Raw genomic sequence first — 15,710 nt, 5'->3', positions numbered from 1 at the left:
ACTATCCAGTGGAAAGGCATGAATTTGAATGACATCCATTCTTTACTTCATTGTAAATGTTATGGCAGATACAATTTGGTTACTGGTTTACCAATGTGTTAGACAAACAAATGTAACTCACCACCAAGGTGTTAAACAATCATCAACTCATAAACCAATTCGTTAATCAAATTGGTCACTATGCCAAATTCAACATCTAAACCCTCTTCAAAGGCTTCAATGTCGAAGTCAATCCATCTACCCAATCCAATGCTCATGTCCTTATGCACAAGTTCATCCACCATTACTACCTCTTCCATGCTTCTAAGACTGATTATCTCTTTTAATAATTCTTCTGCCAACAAGTTCTTTCTCTGAACTGATGCCACCCATTCAGGCCATGCTTTGCAGCTTCCAACAAAAGCTTTTCTGTATCTTAGTTCTAAGCAGTCACTCACGGTGTCAAATAAAACCTTTCTCTCAAGCTTAGAGTACTCTATGTAGTTCTCAGCATTCTGAATCTCCAATATATCAAACAGGTTTGGCATTATGATCTTATTTGTTTCACCAATTACAAATTCTTCTGCCATAAGCTCTGCACTAAGAATGTCCTTTATGTATTCGAGTTCCATCTCCCTTGTTGATCTCCTAAAACCTATCACGTTTGATATTCCACTAAATTGTTTGATGGATGTGCTTCCTTCTGTGACCTCGGAGCTTTGCTCAGACCACGGAGAAAAATTCGATACTTCTTCATCTTGTATGGAAGGATAAAGCGTGCTTCCTATATAGATAGACCAAATACAGACAGGAATTAGCATTTCATAGCATGTGCTGAGGAATCACAAATAAAATAAATTTAACAGCTATTTGAATGACATACAAATGAACAAATGACAGAATGCAATACAACAATTATCACACATGCAAGAGGTGAAGGATATTTGAAATCATTAGTTAAATTTTAATCATAGTAAACTCCTAATTATGCATTATTGGCCAGCTAGTAAAATATAGTTCATCAGCATCTGCAAGATTTCATTACCAATTGTAGCCTGATTAGCTCCCCCACCAACAAAATTATATTTAAAAAAAAAAAAGAGCATCAAGGTTCATTGTAAACTTATGCCACATTGCAATTTACTACAAAATATAATATAAATGTATACAAAATAAAAGCTACACTCTGCCAAACTTGGTTTTAATTCTAGAAGAAATATTTTTATCAGTGGTGTAAAAATAAAAAACTTACCAAATATACTATATTCACAATCCAAGTAACTTTCGACAGCAGCAGGATTTTCAAAAAGCATAACAGCTCCTGAATGCTGACAACCTATATCATTCCCACTTTCACTGCTGCCACAGCTAGGCTCTTCCATTGGATCTGTTGTCTGCAAAAGTGAATCGTGATTAAGTAATGAAATAAGTATATGATTTCGTCAGAGATCAGAGATTAAAATGATTGAAAATTGCATATATGTTCTAATTAGTATAAAAGAGATACCTGCAGTTGCTGATTCATGGTAAGCACCGGATTATCACTTGAAGCACAACCATTGTCCTGAATATTACAACTTCCAGAAGAAGACTCATCTGAGATCAGGGTACATTGCGGTGAGTTAATCCTAGATGGCAATTCTTGAAGCATTTTCTCCAAAAGGACACTTAAAGTATCGCCATCTATTGTGTCACTGTCCATCACAAGAGTAGATGATGATAGCTTCTTAGGATGACAAGCATGAGTATTGGCATGAACTCTGTTGCTTGTTTCTGTCACCTGTGCAGTCGAGGGCTGTGACTCAGGCATGGTTCTCCCCAAGGGAGACGTAAATGTAAACGATATCACATCTTTGCTTTCACTCATGCTAACTGCATTCTGGTTGGTACTTCTATCAGTTGTAATATTGCATTTTATGGACTTGTTCTCAAAATTATCAACTACATTCTCAGTACCTCTTGTATCATTGTGAACAGCCCTACTAATATACTTTTTCTTTTCAGAAATACTCTGTCTTTTTGACACTGTAGACTCCTTTCGAGAATCAATTACCCTTGTACTTGACCTATTGGGCTCAGTATTGCCATTTACAGCAGCACCCTTATTTGCTGCCTTCCGTGCTGCAGTAGAGCTTTCTGAAGACCAAGTTCGTGTTGTTGGCTTATTGGACTCCCTTTTTGAAGTCAATTTGCCTTTATGGTTTATGTTATTCTGCCCAAGCACATTGCTATTTTGGCCTGTGAAAGCTCTCTGCGGAATGGCTCGGGTCGGGTCTGTAAATTGCTTCTTCTGGCTCCGGGATGATTGGTTTGGTTTTATGTTACTATCTTCTTTCGAGTTCATATGTCCCTTCTTACCTTTCAAAGCTGATGTATCTCTGTTCTGAACGTCGGCTTTGGTTGGTATCACAACTGAAGCAGATTTTCCTTTATTTCCTAAATAACTAGAACTGTTCTTTTCTGAATCCCCTAAACGTTTGAATGTTAGAGTGCCTTTATACAAATTACTCCTCTCATTAGGCTTACCATTCACATGGTTAGCAATGTGCCGATTGACAAGCTTGGATTCATACTGTGCACCTTCCAATTGCTCTTTCAGATCAAGAATTCTTAAGGGAACAGAAGAAGGCCCAACTGAAGACATTCCATTCCTTGCATATTGCAGGGGACTTGCCTCAATTATCTTAGTAGCCGCGTCCATTATCTGAGCCACATTCCTAGGTTGAACATAGCCAGGGTTCTTGATAGGAGACAAAAGTTTGTTGTGAGTAACTGGAATTGGTTTAGCTGACTTTGGAGGCAATGTTTCATTCTGAAATCTCCTTAGTGCCGGCAGATTTCCAACTTTCTGAGACTTTGGTTTCATATCCCCTGAAGAAGACTTCTCCAGCTTAAGTGGCATAGTGCAGTCCACAGGACAAGAGTCAGCCATGCAACGTAGAGAACCATCTTGACAATGAGAAGATCCAAGAGAGTTGGATCCGTACAATGAAGTCGAGGAGAGCTCAGGGACTGTTGAAGCTGGTAATGAATCCAAACCCATAAGTCTAGCTACTAACCCTGGGGCTTTAGTCTCACATCCTTCATCGCTACTAATTGATAGGGCACAATTAAAATCACAGCTTGCAGCAACATTACCAGGACTTGCTCCATTATCCCCAACCTTTATCTGAAACAATTGCAATAATCAACCCAAAAAGAGAAAAGAAAAACTCTAAAATATAGAAAATTTATAAGACAAAATTAAAAGGAATAAAAAACCTAGAATACTGAGAAAAGTTGAACAAATTCACACCTTATTCATCTGTGCCTGTGGCATGTTGCCCACATTTTCCTTTCCTTGATTTGAAACTTCTACGGTTAATAATGCAGTAGAAATGCTTAGATTAGGGCACTTTGAAGAAATTACAATGCAGGAAAAATGCAAGCAAGATCACAGCATGAACAATTACAAGGCCTTCTCCTTCTAGAAAATGTTGGCTACACGGCTACGCCCTAATTCCCCATTTTAGATCTTTAACAGTGTTTAACCCCAAATAGCTATAAGCAAATAACACGATTTAATAAACAAAATATATAAACATATGAGAGAATGCAAAATTATTACCGGGTAAGTTGTTAGGTTTGTCAAAAAGAAGCTTCTTTTGAGATTTGCTATTCCAATCAAAGAAGCTGAGGAAGCTTCTACCCTTGAATCGTCTTTTCTCCATCTCCATTGGCATTTATTACATAAACAAAAAAAAAAAAACCCTATTTTCTTTCCTTTTTCTCTCAGAAACGGGACCAACTCAAATCGAAGGCAAGAACACTGCTTTTGTGTGTGAACAACTGAAAATGGCGGTGGTGATGGATTAATTTAAGGTTTCAGTAACTTGAGATTTTCAACATCTTTTCTGAACTGAGAAAAGAAAAAGAAAAAAAAAGAAATAATAAAGACAGACAACACAGCATTCATGTGAAGAAGAAGAACCCCATTTTTTCTTCAAGTCTCCTCCTTACAAAAGAGTAAAACAGTAAAACAAAATGCAAATCCTAAAAATCATTCTTTCTTCTCAAATGTTGTCTCTGTGAAAGGAAGGAAATTACGGACTCATGTGTCGTTTTCAACAACCACAGCAAACACTCATTACCAAAAGTGTTCACACTTCACAACAGTTCACTGTTTTACTTATCCATTAATCTGATCCTCAGATTCACATTCACCCTCTAAATTGGCCCGTAGCATAGCATATTTTAGAGTAGTGTATTCCAAAAGTAGTAAAAAATAATTACTAGTGCTGACGCAGGAGAGAAAAATTGTACATATATTATTTAATATATATCTATAACAAATTAACAATATATCATCTATAATAATATATAATATCAATATATGGAATTTGGTATTTACTTTTTTATTTTTTATTTTAATTTTATTAACATAATTTAAAATTATTTTGTCGAATTACAAAAATTTCATGCATTATCTCTATTCAATTTTTTATTCTCACGATCTTCCTTTTTAATTTTTTTTACCATTTTTTCAATTTTCTTTACTTATCTTCTAAACATTTCTCTATATAATAATTATTTAAATAAATTTTTATGACGTCTTAAATTAAATAATTGACTATGTCAAAAAGTTAATTTTCGGACCATATATAAAATGAAGAAAACAATAATTAAAAATCAATAAATATTTAATTAATAATGATAAATAATTTTTTATAGATCTTATTATATTATAATGTATTTACTTAAATTATATTTTGTTTAGTTTTATGTTAATCTTTATTTATATTATGGTTCTGACTATATCTATGAGTATGTTAGGAGATATTCATTCTAATTATTTTATTAGAATTTTTTTTATAATCATAAAAATATATCTTTTTTTATAATTTCATCTATATTTGTTGTTTCTCTTTTGACGGCTCGATGTATTTTGCTATATTTCTCTTACTGTCATTTTTTTTACCTTTAACACGTTCGATTGCATCGCCTCTATCGTTGCAAATTTTAGTTTTGTTACAGTACTTATCCAATTAATATTTGGGATAAGTATTGTTTTGATCCCTAACGTTTAGGGTCAGAATCCAAATCGTCGCTCATGTAATTTTTTATTTAGAATCGTCCCAAATATTTTATTTCGTATTAAAATCATTCTTTTTAATAAAATTTTTAATTTTATTCTTAAACTACCCCTACTTTAATAAAAAATTATAAAATTTAAAAAAAAATAAAAGAAAGAACGCGTGGGGGGAGGGGGAAAGGAAAAGGGTACACGAAGGGGGGAGGGGAGGGAAAGGGGAAAGGAAGAGGGGGAAGGGGAAGGGGAAGGAGAAAGGGAAGGGGGAAGGGGGAGGGAGCCGGCGAAGCTTAGAACTGCCGCCGCCGTCGCCGAAAGAAAGAATAAAGGAGAGAGGGGTTGCAAAGGGGGAGAGGAGAAGAGGGAAAGGAGATGTGCTGGCGCTGCTAGGGCTCGCCGCTGCCGTCGCATGATCATCGGGAGACCACGCCGCTGAGTCGTCGCCACCGATTCGCCCACGAGCTGCCGTCGGGGAAGCGCCGATGGTTCTGCTTCGGCTTTTGCATCTGCTTCTTCTTCTGAATCTGCTTCTTCTTCTACTTCTTCTTCTGCTTCGGCTTCTACATCTGATTCTTCTTCTGTATCTGCTTCTTCTTTTTGCTTCTACTTCTGTTCCTTGCTTTGGCCTCTACTTTCTGCTTCTGCTTGAGTTTCTGCTTTTTCTACTTCTGTGACTGCTTCAGCTTCTACTTTTAATTTTGATTTTGATTTGTTGTTTTCTGATTTTATTGTTGTTGTGTGTTGATTTGGTTGTTAAATTTATTGAATTTGTGTTGAATTTGTTGAATTTCTGATTCCTTGATTTGTTGAATTTGTGTTGATTTCATTGATGTTATTTTTGGTGGTGGAGATAAAGGTGCTGGTGGTGGTGGAGGGCATTTTTGTTCGGAAAAGGTTAAAAGAACGATTTTAATACGAAAAAAAAATGTTAAAGATGATTCTAAATCAAAAATTACGTTGGGGACGATTACGATTCTAACCCTCGACGTTAAGGACCAAAGCAATACTTATCCCTTAATATTTTCATCATTTTTTTAAATCTTAATTTTTCTCAATCTTTTATGTACAAAAATAGTGCTATCTTTTTCTCTTATCAATTTAGTTTAAAGAAAAAGCTGGTTTCTTTTTTACTTATATGTATTCTCCATTTTTTTAAAACATATTTGTACTTATTAATAATGAATTGAAGAAGTTTTATAAATATTTTATTAATTTATTTTTTTAAATTACTTTATAAGGAATAATATTATTTTTTATTTTTATATTATTAATTATATAAAATATTGTATTTAAATTTTAAGTACATGAATATTTATTTTTAAATTAAACTAAAATAAATAAATTATATTACAAAAAAAATTATTTATTTTGTCTTTTATAATATCATTTGTTTAGCATATCGCGTTGATTATACGATTGAGATACGATTGAGATATAAGTCTGTATCTATTAATAGTTTGTAAAATATTAACATGTTAATTTTTTAAATGATTGATTATGTAAAGTGCCAAATTTGATATTTAAATACATACAAATTTGTTTATAACTAAATTAAAATAAATAAATTTAAAAGATTGATTAATTTAATATTATTTATTTAACATATGTCATATAAAAAATGCAACACTTATTAAAGGTAGAATGAAAAAGCTTTATGAATATTTTGTTAATTTTTTTAGTCTGTTTTACATTGAATAATATTATTTTTTATTAATTATTAAATTGACATCTAACATAAAAAAATGTGACAAAATAACAACTTTTATTAATTGATTTTTAAATAATATAATTACCCAATATTATTTCAACCTTCAGGATTATTTTTTTTATTTTTCTATTTAATGGGCCATGCAATATTAATTTTCTTATACATCTACTATTTTTTAAACTATTTTACTTCCTTAGAATTTTTAATTTATTTTATTGTATTTGTTTTTACCTTGCGAACTTTAGGATTTAAAATTTTTAAGTTTAAATGATTCCAACCATATGATCAAAAAGTGGTTTAAGAAAATAGGTTTGGATTCGGACAACTTATTAAGAATCATTATGATACGTGATCAGGCATTTTCATCATCTTAGAGCTAAGGGAAGGAATTATAATCTTGTCATCTTCAAGGATCTGAATACTAGAGGAATTGTGTCATACTAGTCTTGGACATCAAGAAGACTAAGAGTCCGTCTCAAAAACAGTGGTGCTGAAAGGACAACAATTCATAAGGCCCATTGGGTTAAGGCAGAACAACAAGAAACCCAATAAAGCTTTTCAAATTCAATGGGAGGCATAATTTTTATTAATTTTCGAATTTTTAGTCATTTATTTTTAATTTATTTGCTGTTAGAGTTTGTTGGAAGATTTGATTTACTTCTGATTTGCTTAGTAGTATTTTTAGGGATTTTAAATTTAAATCAAATCTGATCTAATCTAATAAGCTCAAATCTGATTTAAATTAGTTATCATATCTTTAGGATTTTAAAATTTAAATCAAATTTGATCTAATCCAATAAAATCAAATCTGATTTAAATTAGTTATCTTATCTTATCTTTTAGCTAGTTTGTTATGGGTCTATTTAAACACTTTTGGTGAGACAATTTACACAACTTTGATGAATAAAAATTTCCTTAGTGCTTTCTGCACGTGTTTAGTGTGATTAAGTGAGGTGAGTGATTTGCTTCGCTTGTTGCATGAAGAAGATTAAGTGATTCAATTTTCATCCTCTGATCTAGGTTGTCAAAGATAGGTTCGTTGAAGGACTAGTAGGGAAAACCCTTCTGGTGACCTAAGTTACTAAGAACAAGTTTCTTAGAGGTCTAGTAGAAAAATTCTTCCAGTGACCTATCTTGCTAATAACAGGTTTCTTAGAGGTCTAGTAGAAAAATTCCATTTATCTATCCTTTTATGTTTCTGCTGTATCTCTATATACCAATAAATTCCTCTTCTTGGTGCCATTCTTTTCTTATCAGTTACAGGTCATAGGTAAATTCTTATTCATCTGTTCCATGGGTCTTGTTTAGTCTCTTTGTTTTTTTTCTCTTTAATTTCTGCAAATTCACCTTAGAGTCCCAAAAAAAAAGAGTCGCAAACAATGATTGCATATTACGATAGTGATGATGAAGGAATCTCATATGTGAAAAAGGGTTCTCGATTGCAAATCTCTACATTCAAATGAAGGAATGATCCTGAAGCATATTTCAGATGGGAAAGAAAGGTAGAATCGATTTTTGTAAATTGCATCCTTTCAGAGAAAAGAAGGTTCAACTAGTACAAGCCAATTTTTTGATGCTCCCCGTATATGGTGGACTAAATTAGGAAGATCTAGAAGACGGTACGGAAAGAGCCCAATTTGCAGTTAGGAGAAGATGAAGAAAATCTAGAGGAGCCAGTTTGTGCCATCATCATACCACATGAGGAATCGAGTTGTGCGATCATCATACCACAATGAATTTTTTGGAAAATTTTGTAAGTTACAACAAGGTTCACAATCAGTGATGGAGTATCACAAGGAGTTTTTATATTTGATGGACATGGCTAATTCTTATGGACCAATTTTTGTTTGGATTACGTGACCATGGACGATTTGGTCAAATTGGCCATTGACATGGAACAGGTGGAACAAATGATAGATCGCCATAAGAAAAGGATTTTTTCTACGCCTATCTTTCATTCTTCTTCAAAGCCAGAGATGGAGGAATTTGGTGAGTATGCTGTAGAGGGTGATGTGTCTTTGGAAGATTCAAAAATACAGAATTTCTCAACTGGGTCCTTGGGATGTGAGCAATTTGAAAAATATAAGAGAAACGAACTGAGAAAGAGAGTGAGTGTTTGAGTGAAAAGAATCCATGTTTGATTGAAAGCGAGAGTTTTGAGAAAAAAGAGGAGAATAGTGAGCGAGAGGAGTCAATGAGCGAAAAAGAAACTGAGAGCAATAAACACACTTATGAGAGAGATCTAGAAAGTTCTAGCTTAGACAAGAGTGCATTAGTATCATTAAATTCCACGGAATCCTTAGTTTCTCATACACCTAACCATGAAATTCCTAATGTTTTTATATCAACTTTTCCAGGCTTTCTAGATTTATTGGTCAATTATGGAGGCATTAATATAGATAAAAAGGAAGATAGACAAATTGCACACTTTAGACAAGATGGTGACAGTATGGTTGGAAAGATTGAACATGCACACTTGAGAGACATACCCACAATTCAGTGGATAGAGCAGAGCCATCAAACTATGTTATTTGAACCCACAGTCTCTTTTTACTTCTTAACTAAATCATGTTCATTCACTTTCTATTTCTCTTCTTTACTTTCTTAACTGATTTTCAACTTCACTACTTCTTTATTCTTTTTTTGTTTGTCTCTTTGACTTTTACTTTGCAAACGGTTTCAGTTTCAGCATGAATAATCAACCTGTTCCAAGCATACGTTCACTAAGTCTATGCTGAACCAGTTTAACTTTTTATATAATACCTAACCCTAAACACAAATCAAATGCTAACTATATTGCTCCTAGATCGCTTTTCTAATCGACATTTATGTTTACCGTTAAAGCTTTACCTACAATTTCTTCGATTTCTATCTTTTCTTCAGCATTTTTTCTTTTATCTTCTCCTCAGTAACATATTCTTATCACTCCTTAAGTGTTTTATGAAGGTAATTATGAGATTTTGAGTTTAAAGTTGTCTTCCTAAACCTTTTAGGAAAAATTGCATTTTTTTATTATTTTATTATTTTAAATAAAATAATATTATTAATAAAATAATAATAATAATTAATATTTTATTATTAAATTATTTTTAGTAATATTTTATTATGAATTTTTAAAAATTATATTTTTAACCCAAAATTTCATTAAACTATATTTTGACCCCTTAACTTTTGATATTTATACTTTAACCTCTTAAACTTTAGCATTTATACTTTCCTCCCCAAAACATAAAAATATTTGTACTCTGACCCCTAATAAAATCAAAGAGCTGTTCTTGAGTGTTCTTGAGTATATTCAAAGTGCTCTTCGTGTTCTTCGTAAATTCTTCAAATTCTTTCTTCAAATCTGACCCGTTTTCCAATATTTTCGGTAACCAATTTTTACCATAATTCAAATTAAATTAGCAGCCACTAAAATCCCGTAATTTTCAGTTGATTCCAAAACTAATTCATCACCAATTTGAGGCCTAGAATTCATTTTTCCAACTGCACTCAAGAACATGTTTCATAGCTTGAATATCATCAAATTTCATCAAAATATCAACAAACTTTCACCAAGAATAACTCATATAAGCAATCAATTTCAAGCATAACAAAACCATACAACAATCACATAACTCAAACACAATTAATCAAGATTAATTTCACCAAATCCTACCTTGATTTGCTGCTCCTAATTCGGCTATCCTTCATAGTGTTCCTAGAGCACTTTTTTCTCCTAAATCACATCAACAACAACTTTAAATCCTTAAAACCTCAATTGATCGAAGCTTAATCAACATGTTAGGAAGGGATTCTTCACCTTAAACTTGTTAAAATGGAAGATTATTGGCTCACAAGTCAAGTTAAGCAAGAGATCTATGGAGAAACATAAAAAAACACAAGTTTAAGAAGGTTTCCTTGTAACCGAACCAAAGAGGAGGGATGAGTAGCCACCTACCCTGATTTTGATTCATGATAAGTGACATGAATTTGAAGAGGAAGAAGAGAGGATTACTTTAATCGGTTTGGAATTTTAATTTAAGTTTTGGTTTGGAAGAAATCAAGATTTGAAGTTCTTTGTGTTCAAAGTTTTTCCTCTTTTCTTTCTCTCTTATTTTTGGGAATTCAAGGTGAAAATGAGTATCTTGGAGTGTCTTGGGGGTGACCGAAAAACGTGCTTGATTATGATTGGCTAGTTAGGGAAGTGGTTGAAAAACATCTCAGGTGTATAATTACTAAAACTAGATGTATTAGAGGATACACTTAACAACATATCTAGATGTTAATATCTGAGCTACTAGTATAGATGACACTAGTAGCATAATTAACATGAGAATAGAAGATATATGATGAGGCATTAGTATTGCTAAAGTCATCAGAGAGTGCTAGTGTTAACCTACACTAGTAGACTGTAAGCTTGGTTAAACTTATCTCCTATTTTTAAGTAAAACAGATCAAATAATATTATAATATTTCTCAAGCATCTCTAATATTAATATAATAATAATATTATTATTATTATTTTTCTTCTCTCACGAATCAAGTCCAGCTCGTCAAATTGAGACAAACTACGGAAACCAGAATCTAAAATTTCTAACCAAAGCGGCTAAAAAACTAAGTTCTTCGCGACTGTGTCGTCTAGCTTATCTCAGTGGAGGTGCTAGCTTAGTGATGACATAATGATGATATAGATTGAGGTGCTTGATGATATAGCAGAGGTGCTTCCTTTACTGAATTTTTGAGAAACTCCGTTTCTTTAGAAAAGTCTCGTATCTCCGAAAACTAGGTTGTTAGATTCTACCCTTCTAAAAAAAGTTTTGTCCTCAAAATTTTAGTTGTCTATGGATAAGCCACTCTCATCCCATCTTGTAGCTCCCAAAAATCTGTGCCTTAGAGTTGAATATTTACTATCTATAAAACTACCACGAACTGGTTTAGACATGGATGGAAAATACAGGTGATATAACCCACATATACAACAGGAGAATTAGTTAGTCTAACTTAGAAAGATCTAATCCTAACTTACACGCAACAGTTAACAAAATAAAAGAAGGCAGTGCATCCCAATCATACAATACGGTTGGAAGTTAAATCCTAACATAGTACTAACCTTGGGTCAAGGAGTCGAAAAGCGTAACATTAGCAGTAGTCATGGCAACGGCTTGTTCTTGTTGTTGTAGTCTAGACGAGTCTGGAGCAATCCTCCTTGAACAGTTCTTAGCAATATTCGTAGGTGTACCGCAAAAATAGCAGATGTTTATTACAATCCGGCAGGGCCGGTTACCATGATTCTTTCCACATTGATTACAAATAAGGCTTATCTGTGCTGGCTCTGGTCGCTTGCCCATGTCCTAAATTAGTCTACTATTTTCACCATTAGGAAGAGTAGGAAAATTCCCAACTTGTAGATTCCTATGCAGAGGTACTCCAATCGTCTTAAAATTCCTTTCTTGTGGAGCCATATACTGATTAAATTCCTTTGGTGGAAATTCTCGGCAACTTATTCTTACTGTTGCTACCTTCTTAGCACAGTCTTCCACTAATTTGCTCTTGTTAACCAACTCTGTAAAGTTACGTATTTTCTGTGGAACTATCAAACTCATCAGATCATCACAAAGGCCTCATTCAAACTTTAAGCACTTCTATTCTTCAAAGTTGTAAAACCCGGTTAATTAACGGCTAATTAACCCATAAATGAGAATTTATTCTAGAAAGCCCAAAATGTGATTTTTGTGGCTAAATATGGTAGAGGAGATTGAGACGAGAATTTTGGTACCAATTTTATAGAATTCGGACCAAGATTGGACCGAACGGGCCAAACCGGGCCAACCGGACCCAAAGTGGGCCCTTGACCCAAAATAACTAAACCAAAACCCTAGTTTTCAGCACTCTCTCTCCTCATTAGCCACACACACACACTGAAAAAGAGAGGAAATGGGGGAAGAACACTCTCTCAACCTTCTATCTCTCACTTGATCTTCAAACCACCATAACTTTTGATCTAGAGCTCCGATTGCCGCTCCGTTTGCGGCCACGTGTTCACCGCGGAGAGCTCTACAAAACCCATACAATCAATCTTGAGGTAAGCCACGTGTTGCTGTTTGAAATTCCAGCCCTTATTTTCGAGTTTCATGGGTGAAATGTTGAGATTTTGGGTTCTTTGATGTTATAGGACCCAACTCTCTTGAAGGAGAAGGTTAATCTTGTCTCCTTGGACCTTGGGTGAGGTAAGATTCTCAACCCTAGTGTAATTTGTTGTTCTATGATGTTTGGGTATTGAGATGTTGTGTATGGGTATGATGATTGTGGCTTAGGTTGTGTATATGTGAATATTGGAGCTTGATTGGTAATTTTGAAAAGCTTGGAAAGGGTTTGGTGGTGAAAAATCTGTTCTTGGAGGTTTTGAGGCCTTGAGAGCTTGTGGATAAGTGATTTGGAAGTGCTCCAGTTGAGCTTGGGAAATCGGCTAAGGTATGGTTTCGGTTTCCCGTATCTAATATGTAATGTGGTAGGAAATACTTAGGCTAGAGGCCCTAAGATAGGCATTGAATGGTTGATGTTGTTGAATGATTGAGATATATGATGTGGTCATATATATGATGATGATTAATGATGCCTTGATGGTATGATGTATGAGAAATATGCATGTTGTGATATATGTTTGATGATTGGTTATGGTTGAATTGTGGGTTGAACCATGTTGATGGTGAGTGTGATATTGATTGTGTACAATGATGATTTATTGGAATTGGTGTTGTTGAGAATTGGCATGAGTAAGAGTATATGATATGTCAATATATTTGAGTTTGAGCCACTTGGGTGAAGTGGGTTAGAATGATGAGATAGTGATTTTGTATATTGTGGTAAAATCTCAATGTGTGAGTTGAGGAGGCTTGATGTTGAAATTGATATATTTTGATTGATTTCAAAGAAAAGGGATGAAAATGGCATGTTTTGATTGGTTTTGAAAAGAGTTGAAAATGACATGTTTGAAAATGGCACTTTGTGGTTTTTATGAAAAACATGGTTTTTGGGCATACTTTGACGGGACATAACTTGGACTACGAATCTCTGTTTTGTGCCAAATCTGTTTAGAAATGAAATTGGATCCGGGATGTCCATGCCGTTCGAAGAACGGGTGAAAAATGATTTAAAATGAGGAAGTTATGTCCGTTGGAAGATTCGGGTTTAAATTGGTGAATTCTGCAGCTTTAAACTTAGAAAATTTTTAGCAGAATGACCCCTTGCGCGTGGGCGCACTTGGCGCGTGCACGCCGTTCTTCCCGAAAATGCCATCCACGCGTGTGCGTGATGTGCGCGGGCGCGCCGATGGTGCTGCACCCAATGCCCAGCCATTTTCCAGAGAGTTATGCCAAAACTGTGCCAGTGTTGTGCTTGGGGCACGAGAACACCCACGCGTACGCGCGGTTGATGCGTACGCGTCGATGGGCAAATTTTTAATCCACGCGTTAGCGTGCAATGACGCTTGCGCGTCGATGAAGTTTTAAGGCCATCCACGCGTGCGCGTGGAGTGCGCGTACGCGTGGACCTGTTTTCATCCCAAAGTTGATTTTTGAGTTTTAAAAGCCAAATTTCATACTTCTAAGCCTCCGATCTCACCATTTATGTCTTAAAACATTGTGACATGCCTAGCTATTAAAAAGGGGCTAGTGAATGAGGTAACTTGCGAGTGAAGCAAGGGAAAATGAATAATCAATGAGGATCATTGATGATTATGTGAGATGTGGAGGATGGTGGTGGAAGTGCTTGTTATGCCATTGGCCGAAGGGCCGTAATTGTTTATGAATTGGCTGGTTTTGGATTTAACCGTGAGCCGGAATGGCTGTGTATGATATGAATATTGGCTGGTTCTGGACGGAACCGTGAGCCGGATGGCTGATATGGATGTTGATCCATGGATGAGAATTCATGCATGTTTATGCTGAATTATTGATAATTGTGATTTGCACTTCCACTATCGGAGATACGAGTTTCCCTGGGTAGTAGCAGTGGCTAGCCACCACGTGCTCCAAGTTGAGACTTGATACTCTTTTGACCCTATGTCATAAGTGTGGCCGGGCACTGTGAAAGACCCGGATGAGCTCGCCCCCGTAAATATTCACCAGTGAAGGTGATGGATATAGATCATGATTATGATCAAGTTTATGACGAGTATAACTCGAGTTGGGGATGCGTGACAGAGGGATAGTCTAATGGTTAGCTACCAGGACTTGTCGGGTTGGCTCTATAACCAACAGATGATATCATCAGCCACTAGGGACAGGCATTCATCATATGCATACTATATGAATTGTTTGAGATTGCCTATTTGACTGCATATTACTTGCTAATTGTCTAAATGCCTTACTTGTTCCTAATTGTATATTTCTTGCTTGATATAACTATTGTTTGCTACATTATACTTCTGCTGGTGGTTGGGAGGTTTGAAGGAATTGGAAAGGGAAGTATTAGTTAGACTGAAGTATCCTTAGTCAGATGCCCTTTATGGTTTAGCTTGTTTATAAGCTTTGATATTATCTGGAGGAAGTTCTAGGATTGCCTTTGGCTTTCCTCCATTATTATGTATTATATATGTGGAAGCTGTTACCATGCTGGGGACCTTTGGTTCTCACCCATGCGGATTTTGTGGTTTTCAGATGCAGGACGTGAGGTTTCCCGCTGAGACATGCTGGAGACTTCTATAATTGCGAAGATCCTTTATTCTCGGGGCTATGTTTTGGTTTATATGTTTTGCTTAGATACTTTTATCTCCATTAAATAATATAAACTGTGATGACTCCTCTTATGGGAGATTTTGGAGAATAGGTTTTATGTATTTGTGTCCCTTTGGGTTTCCTTTGGGGTTTTCCTTATTTTATCACATGTATTTATTGCTATGCTCGGACCGGTTATCTTCGCAGCCGGATTTTGAGTCTTGATATTCCTGTTTTTGACACTCCTTTGTATATATAT

The 15,710-nt window shown here is 34.9% G+C and overlaps 1 protein-coding gene across 1 annotated transcript; it reads right to left on the bottom strand.

Moving 5' to 3' along the window:
* Positions 1 to 21: 21 nt before the first annotated feature.
* On the bottom strand, positions 22 to 4,161 carry LOC112710760 (uncharacterized). Its single transcript, XM_025763162.3, has 5 exons — positions 3,587 to 4,161; positions 3,275 to 3,333; positions 1,487 to 3,148; positions 1,232 to 1,373; positions 22 to 763 (listed from the first exon to the last, which is right to left on the bottom strand). The coding sequence occupies exons 1-5, from the start codon at positions 3,699 to 3,701 to the stop codon at positions 132 to 134; spliced, it is 2,610 nt and encodes an 869-aa protein (XP_025618947.1). The 5' UTR covers positions 3,702 to 4,161; the 3' UTR covers positions 22 to 131.
* Between the last annotated feature and the right edge of the window lie 11,549 nt (positions 4,162 to 15,710).

This window comes from Arachis hypogaea, chromosome 9, assembly GCF_003086295.3.
Source record: "Arachis hypogaea cultivar Tifrunner chromosome 9, arahy.Tifrunner.gnm2.J5K5, whole genome shotgun sequence".
Taxonomy (NCBI): Eukaryota; Viridiplantae; Streptophyta; class Magnoliopsida; order Fabales; family Fabaceae; genus Arachis; species Arachis hypogaea.
Note: the sequence above shows the minus strand (reverse complement) of the source record. Positions and strands in the feature narration are given on the sequence as shown.

What these genes read in the sequence shown, in the direction of transcription:
- LOC112710760 (XM_025763162.3), bottom strand. Translation starts at nt 3,701, where the DNA reads ATGCCAATGGAGATGGAGAAAAGACGATTCAAGGGTAGAAGCTTCCTC. An exon ending in CAAACCTAACAACTTACCCG is followed by an intron (nt 3,334 to 3,586) that starts GTAATAATTTTG and finishes TATTAACCGTAG; the next exon opens with AAGTTTCAAATCAAGGAAAG. An exon ending in CACAGGCACAGATGAATAAG is followed by an intron (nt 3,149 to 3,274) that starts GTGTGAATTTGT and finishes CAATTGTTTCAG; the next exon opens with ATAAAGGTTGGGGATAATGG.